The 7779-nt window shown below is 36.7% G+C and overlaps 2 protein-coding genes across 2 annotated transcripts in view; both read right to left on the bottom strand.

Moving 5' to 3' along the window:
* LOC132178781 (probable glutathione S-transferase) overlaps positions 1-2155 on the bottom strand; it is a 3326-nt gene extending 1171 nt beyond the window's left edge. Inside the window, exon 1 of the mRNA XM_059591332.1 lies at positions 1647-2155. Coding sequence (XP_059447315.1) covers positions 1647-1967 — 321 coding nt within the window. The 5' untranslated portion in view covers positions 1968-2155. The remainder of the gene's footprint in view (positions 1-1646) is intronic.
* Positions 2156-3725: 1570 nt separating this feature from the next.
* LOC132179022 (probable glutathione S-transferase) lies at positions 3726-4979 on the bottom strand. Its single transcript, XM_059591635.1, has 2 exons — positions 4632-4979; positions 3726-4221 (listed from the first exon to the last, which is right to left on the bottom strand). The coding sequence occupies exons 1-2, from the start codon at positions 4950-4952 to the stop codon at positions 3850-3852; spliced, it is 693 nt and encodes a 230-aa protein (XP_059447618.1). The 5' UTR covers positions 4953-4979; the 3' UTR covers positions 3726-3849.
* Between the last annotated feature and the right edge of the window lie 2800 nt (positions 4980-7779).

Raw genomic sequence — 7779 nt, 5'->3', positions numbered from 1 at the left:
AAACCACCCCCAGTGGGTACTGGGGGTTAGTGCTGGGCACGGGTCGGGGCGGGGCGGGTATCAGGTTTTTTCCCACCCGCCCCGCACCTTGCGGGTTTGGGATTTTCCAACCCGCCACCCGAGCCCAATGACCAAGATTCGACGGGTCGGGTATTTGTGGTGCAGGTTAAATAGGTGCGTGTTTTGCGGGTCGGGTCGGGTTTGAGAGATCGAGAGGGGAGAGTGAGAGATCGAGAGGCGAGAGTGACTAAGTGAGATGAGAGATTGAGAGCCAAGAGGATCGAGAGGTGAGAGTGACTGAGTGAGATGAGAGATCAAGAGCTGACTGCCGAGAGGATCAAGAGGCGAGAATGACTGAGTGAGATGAGAGATCGAGAGCCTTCAAGGTGCTGAGTATCACAAACTAGAAAGCTACTTCTTCAAGATGAGATGATGGGCTGCTGGATGACAGCCTTACGTGGTAATGGATGACAGCTCAAGTTGGTGATGAGAATTCTACGGTTAGAATTTAGAGAAAATGATCCAAAGGCTAGAAATAAAAAGAGCTTTGTACCAATCTCCTAGAAAAAAGAGCTTTGCAGCTCAAGTTGGTGATAAGATTTCTATGGTTAGGATTTAAAGCAAATGATCCAAAGGCTAGAAATAAAAAGGAGCTTTGTATCTATTTTCTAGAAAAAAAAAAAGCTTTGCTACAACTTTTACCGGGCAACTCTTCAAAGCCTTCTTCTTCTTCATCTAGTGGATCTGTGTTATGAATTTCACCATAGCCTCCAAATCATCATTTCTTATTTCTTATTTCTGATGAGAGATTGAGAGCCTTCAAGGTGCTGACCGTGGCACTGTACAGTGCGGCTGTCGGGCTGTGTCAAGTGTTGAGAACTTGAGTATTGGTTTGCCGAAATCGAATGGGTTATGGGTAAGTCTAAGTTTTTCTTTTTGTGTTTTAGGGCCTACGGGTAGGAGCGGGTCGGGGCGGATACCCGCATAGGAAATTTTAGTAAACCCGAAACCCGCCCAGCCCTGTCCCGCACCGCACGGGTTAGATATTCTCAACTCGAACCCGCGAAAATAAACATTAAACTCGCACGAGCCGAGAGCAGGTCAGGTCGGGTCGGGTCTGAGGATTGGGCGGGTTTTTGCCCACCCGTTTGGGCAGCCACCCCCTTGGAGCCAAGGCGGTGGCTGAGGCAACCCCCATCCGGCCAGATGGGAGCCACCCTCATTTTTTTTTTTTCTTTTTGTTTTTTTTTTTTAAAAATAATATTTTTTTTTATTTAAAAAAATAAAAAAATTAAATATGTATCACGTGTCAACATCTGATTGGTTCATATGAAATTCCATTAAGTCAACTAAAATAATTAATTTGGTCTATTATCAAAATTATAAAGATCTCTCATGATAAAATATCAAATCCTTCCCAAAAAAAAAAAAAAAAAATTGTGAAATCTCGAGAGTATTTAGTATTTAACTCTAAAAACTAAGATAAAAAGTAGAAAAGTAGAAACAAAATTCCAAGGGTTTGGGCCCATCATGTGTCCTTTCAGCTAAAAAGCAACCACATAAATTATCAAAGTAGGTGGCCGGAGACAAAGAAAAATGCTTGTAAAAGTAGCGTAGATTAATGTGGTCTGTTTTGGATTGATTACCTTCTCTACTCCAAATCTGGCCCAAAATCGGGCTTTGGCTCTTTCATGAGGATCTTGAGGCAGCAATAATGGACTCTGTTTCCATGTCTCGTCGATGTATTCAAGAATAACGTACGATTCAGAGATCACTTTCTGGCGGTGTACCAGGACGGGAACCTTTTTGTGAACTGGGTTGAGCTCCAAGAGAAGAGAGCTCTTGTTAAAGATGTCTTCCTCCACGTACTCGTAATCAACACCCTTGAGTTTCAGAGCCCACTCAACCCTCCTGGAATATGGGCTAGCCCAAAATCCCAAAAGCTTCACAGTATCCTCGCTTGCCATGATCAGATTTAGCTGTGGTTGCTCTTCTCTGTGACCGCTGGTTCTTATATATATATAATGTTGACAGATTGAAGTTGCGTGTACAAATCTTCCATCTACTCTGTTGACGTGGGTGCCTTGACCAATCAATTCAACAAGAGTGGTCTCCGCTAAGCGGCGGATATACCTACTTGAAAATTCTTTTAAGTACTTTCAAGTGAAAATTTTGAGGTCGCCCTGGTAAAAAAATAAAATTCAATTTCAATCTCTAATACCTACTTTTCTTTCCTTTCTTTTTTCTTGAGTTGGCCGGGTAGATTTTAGAAGAAAGGGAGAAGATGAATAGAGGATTCGGGAGGTGAAGTGTTAAGCGTGAGTTGAAAACCAAGCACGCAGTTGAAGGCCACGTGTGAGACAAAGAATGGCTTGGAAAAGTAGTGGAATGCATCTGACATCCATTATAAGAGAAGCAGAAGCTGCCTAATTTTGTAAATAGAAAGTTAGAAAATAGTGAGTTTGGTTAGTTGATTGTAATTGGGCTAAGCGGAATGGGTTGTTAGAAAATTGGTTAACCCATTTGCTTTATTAAATCTGCAGAAAATTCACCCACTAAAAATTTCCAACAATCAAAATCACTCCTCCACCTTCTATTGCCAAAAAATCAAAACCCCAACACTGTTGATCATTTACACAGAACCACCGAGCTCCAAAAATCAAACTCACCCAATGAAATTTCTCTAATCCACTCAATGTTTAGTTTATGCTATTAAGAAAAAAATCAAATACAAAGTACATGTAATTTCAAAAAAAAAAAAAAATTAACCATATCTTATGCAACTATTTTACTAGTAACGGTAAAGTGAATGTCTACATGCAAAAGCTAATTATTATTTTTATTTATTTCCTCATTAAAAAAAAACTTATTAATACCGCCTTTACAAGAATTGAATCCTAACTATGCCACTGGCTCCGCTTGTTTTATAATTTCTTTTGATATTAGTTTTGTATTGAGTTTCGGAAGAGATAAGAGCGCCGTCCGCAAACCTTTTGTTTTGTGGTCGGGCCCAAGAGTGAAGAATAGCTTGGGGTGAAAAAAAATAAAGAGACCAATTGTGATCTTATCCCATAGTAGATAGTGAGATTTGGGTTTATTAAGGTTTTGGATTTTGAGTGATTATTATTATTATTATTATTATTTTTGAATTTCATATTTGATCATGAATTTCTTTGTGATTGTCTTCGGTGGAACATACCTTGTAAAATGCAAACAATGGAAGTGACTCTAATATCATGTTAAATATATTGTTGAATATATTGGAGCGGAAGGAAACAATGGACTACATTGTATTGATAATGATTGATTGATGTGATTATAGAGGCCTCTATAAATAGAGAGGCTATGAGTAATAAGTAAGAAACCCTAGAGAAGACAATAATATAAAATATTCTAACAAAATCGAATCTTGATTTCTCATTAAGCTCTTGTGTATATATATATATATATATATATATATATATATATATATATATGTTGAAACAATATGAATCTGAGCTTAAATTCTCATGATGAGATGTAGGGTCTGTTTGACACGTTATTAAGTTCTCTTTAGTAACTTTCAATTTGTTAACCTGTCACACACATTGCTAACTACACGTCACTAACGGGCCGTTAACAAAAGTAAAGATTTTTTTAGTGCGTGTTGAGCCACAACTATTAAAAGAGAGTTTGATCCCACACATGAAGGAGAATATTAAAGTAATGATTAAATGATTAAATTTGCATATTCTTATAAACTTTAAACTTTTAGAATAACTGATGATTTAATAAGGAATCCATTACATTTATTTTTCGAAACCTTAGACTCTAGGGATTTTAGCACAAGAAATTAAAGCATACATATAACTAAATCTTAATCCACCCACGAGGAAGAGAGGACAAGAATTTGCTGCGTTCATGAAAATAAAGAATCATTTTCTGCCTAGGTGGCAAGTTGTCCTTGATAATTGGGTGATTCAGAAAATTCTTCGCCCATGAAGTGGTGGCGGGAAATGTGAGTGGGTCCAAAATCTGAATGGACCCAACTTCCTCCCAAACAGGCAGCCAGTAGGAGATCCACCCCAATGCAATGTCCAAATACCCAATGCTCTCCCCTCCGAAAAACTCCTTCCCTTTGATCTCTTCCTCTATCTTTTCCATGGCCTCTATTGCTAATTTCAGTGCCCTTTCTTTTTCCTCTCCCAGGGAACACAAAGCATTCCATGCAGCTTCGAAAAGCTATTCCAATGAACAGAAAAACAAAAAAAGATGATATAAAATTATGTAATAGGTGGAATTGGCCGAGCCAGAGAAAATTAAAAAATAAAAATAAAAATAATCCAATTAAATGATATACCCATTTGGATGATGCTGCCAAAAAAGTGTATTTCTTGTTTATTTTTACAATTCTCTCTTTTTATTTTTATTTTCTTAATAATTTTCTCTTTACGCTGATTTTAATAATTGGAACGAAAACTAAGATAAAAAGTAGAAAAGTAGAAACAAAATTCCAAGGTTTGGGCCCATCACGTTTCCTTTCAGCTAAAAAGCAACCACATAAATTATCAAATGAAAGTAGGTGGCCGGAGACAAAGAAAAATGCTTGTAAAAGTAGCGTAGATTAATGTAGTCTGTTTTGGATTGATTACCTTCTCTTCTCCAAATCTGGCCCAAAATCGGGCTTTGGCTCTTTCGTGAGGATCTTGAGGCAGCAATAATGGACTCTGTTTCCATGTCTCGTCGATGTATTCAAGAATAACGTACGATTCAGAGATTACTTTCTGGCGGTGCACCAGGACGGGAACCTTTTTGTGAACTGGGTTGAGCTCCAAGAGAAGAGAGCTCTTGTTAAAGATGTCTTCTTCCACGTACTCGTAATCAACACCCTTGAGTTTCAGAGCCCACTCAACCCTTATGGAAAATGGGCTAGCCCAAAATCCCAAAAGCTTCACAGTATCCTCGCTTGCCATGATCAGACTTAGCTGTGGTTGCTCTTCTCTGTGACCCGCTGGTTCTTATATATATATATATATATAATGTTGACAGATTGAAGTTGCGTGTACAAATCCTCCATCTACTCTATTGACGTGGGTGCCTTGACCAATCAATACAACAAGAGTGGGCTCCGCTCAGCGGCAGATATAAGGGGGCGACCCAGGGGCGCCAATTTTATTTATTTATTTATTTATTTTAAGTATTTTCAAGTTAAAATTTGGAGGGTACCCCTGGTAAAAAAAAAAAAAAAATTCAATTTCTACTCTCAATGATCCAGACAATCCGCTAAACAAAAGAAAATGATAATAATAATTTTACCCTAAGTTCCTAACCCAACAGTGATAAAGTCACCAAGGAAAAGAGAAAAACTTCCAACGACGTCCAATGATTGACTCTGTAAGTAATCTCAGCTTCTCTCTTTAGTTCTCTACCCTTGCTTTTTTTTTTTTCCACTCTTTTTCTCACTTTTCTCTCTCACCGTTTCCTTCCCCTCTTTCTCAAAACCTTTCTCTCAGTCTCTAATACCCACTTTTCTTTCTTTTCTTTTTTCCTGAGTTGACCGGGTAGATTTTAGAAGAAAGGGAGAAGATGAATAGAGGATTCGAGAGGTGAAGTGTCAAGCGTGAGTTGAAAACCAAGCACGCAGTTCAAGGCCACGTGTGAGACAAAGAATGGCTTGGAAAAGTAGTGGAAAGTTGCCTAATTTTGAAAATAGAAAGTTAGAAGATAGTGAGTTTGGTTAGTTGATTATAATTGGGCTAAGCGGAATGGGTTGTTAGAAAATTGGTTAACCCATTTGCTTTATAAATTCCGCAGAAAATTCACCCGCTAAAAATTTGCAACAATCAAAATCACTCCTCCACCTTCCATTGCCAAAAAATCAAAACCCCAACACTGTTGATCAATTACACATAACCACCGAGCTCCAATAATCAAACCCACCCAATGAAATTTCTCTAATCAACTCAATGTTTAGTTATGTTGTTAGGAAAAAAATCAAGTACAAAGTACATGCAATTTCAAAAAAAAAAAAAAAATTAACCACATCTTATGCAATTATTTTACTAGTAACGGTAAAGTGAATGTCTACATGCAAAATCTAATTATTATTTTTATTTATTTCCTCATTAAAAATAAAAATAAACTTATTAATACTGCCCCTACAAGAATTGAATTCTAACTCCGTCTCTAGCTCCACTTGTTTTATAATTTCTTTTGATATTGGTTTTGTATTGAGTTTCGGAAGAGATAAGAGCGCCGTCCGCAAACCTTTTGTTTTGTGGTGCAGCCCAAGAGTGAAAAGAATAGCTTGGGGTGGAAAAAAAATAAAGAGACCAATTGTGATCTTATCCCATGAAAGATAGTGAGATTTGGGTTTTATTAAAGTTTTGGATTTTGAGTGATTTTTATTATTATTATTATTATTATTTTTGAATTTCATATTTGATAATGAATTTCTTTGTAATTGTCTTCGGTGGAACGTACCTTGTAAAAGGCAAACGATGGAAGACTCTAATACCATATTAAATATATTGGAGCGGAAGCATGAGAGAGAGAGCGGAAGGAAATAATGGACTATATTATATTGATAATGATTGATTGCTGTGATTGCAGAGACCTCTATAAATATAGAGGTTATGAGTAATAAGCAAAAAACCCAAAGTAAGGAATAAACCCTATGAAATATAATAATATAAAATATTCTAACAAGATCGAATCTTGATTTCTCATTAAACTCTTGTACTATATATATATATATATGAAACTGAGCTTAAATTCTCATGATGAGATGTAGGGTCTGTTTAGGTGTGCGTTTGAAGAGCTTAAAAGTACGTTTAACACTAAAAAAATCTATTTGAAGTAAAAATATTTATTTGATAAAAAATACTGAAAGCGCTGTTAAGGGTTAAAAAGCTTAAAAATAACTAAAACATACTTTTGATAAAAACTTAAAAATAAAACTTTTACCAAAAAAATAATTTTTAAAATTTTTAAATACAATTTCAAACATGCTCTTCCGGTGGTTAATTTGTTGTGTAACCCGCTAGACTAGGGGTGAAATTTAAAACCGCCTAACCGCAACCGCTAACCGTTATAACCGTTAACCGCTAACCGCCTAACCGCTTTGAAAGCGGTTAGTAAAAACCGCTAACCGCCTAGGCGGTTGCGGTTAGCGGTTAGTAGGTTTTGGAAATCCGCTAACCGCTATCCGCTAACCGCTTTTTTTTAAATATAATATATATTTATATATTATATATATATAATAACAATAAGTTGTGAGTTTATGAACTTTTTTTGGTTGATTGAAATTAGCCTCAAGCTTCAAGTTTAACCATACATGTTGGTTTTTTTGGTTGCTTGTGAGTTTATGAATTTGTTTGTGTTTTATTTTATTTCTATGTGTGAGTTTATGAACTTGCTTGTGAGTTTATGTATAAGACTACAAGTGAAGTGATGATTTTGTTGTAATTTTATTTGTATATTATATGATGTGTAGATTTGTAGAAGGTGGCCAACAAGATTTTGGTATATAGCAATTTTTAATGCTAAAATGGCCATGGAAAGGGAAAAAAAAAATGTTTAAAATGAGAAAAAAAATGTTTAAAGTGAGCCCAAAACCGGCCCAAACCCGGTCCAAAATCGGCCCAAAGAAAAAAGCCCAAAAAAAGCGGTTAGAAAAAAAACGGTTATTCTAAAGCGGTTAACCGCTACCCGGTTAGCGGAGGCGGTTAGTAAAATTTACTAACCGCCTAGGCGGTTGCGGTTAGCGGTTTTAGCCACTAACCGCTAACCGCAACCGCT

The sequence above is a fragment of the Corylus avellana genome, chromosome ca4, assembly GCF_901000735.1.
Source record: "Corylus avellana chromosome ca4, CavTom2PMs-1.0".
Taxonomy (NCBI): Eukaryota; Viridiplantae; Streptophyta; class Magnoliopsida; order Fagales; family Betulaceae; genus Corylus; species Corylus avellana.
Note: the sequence above shows the minus strand (reverse complement) of the source record. Positions and strands in the feature narration are given on the sequence as shown.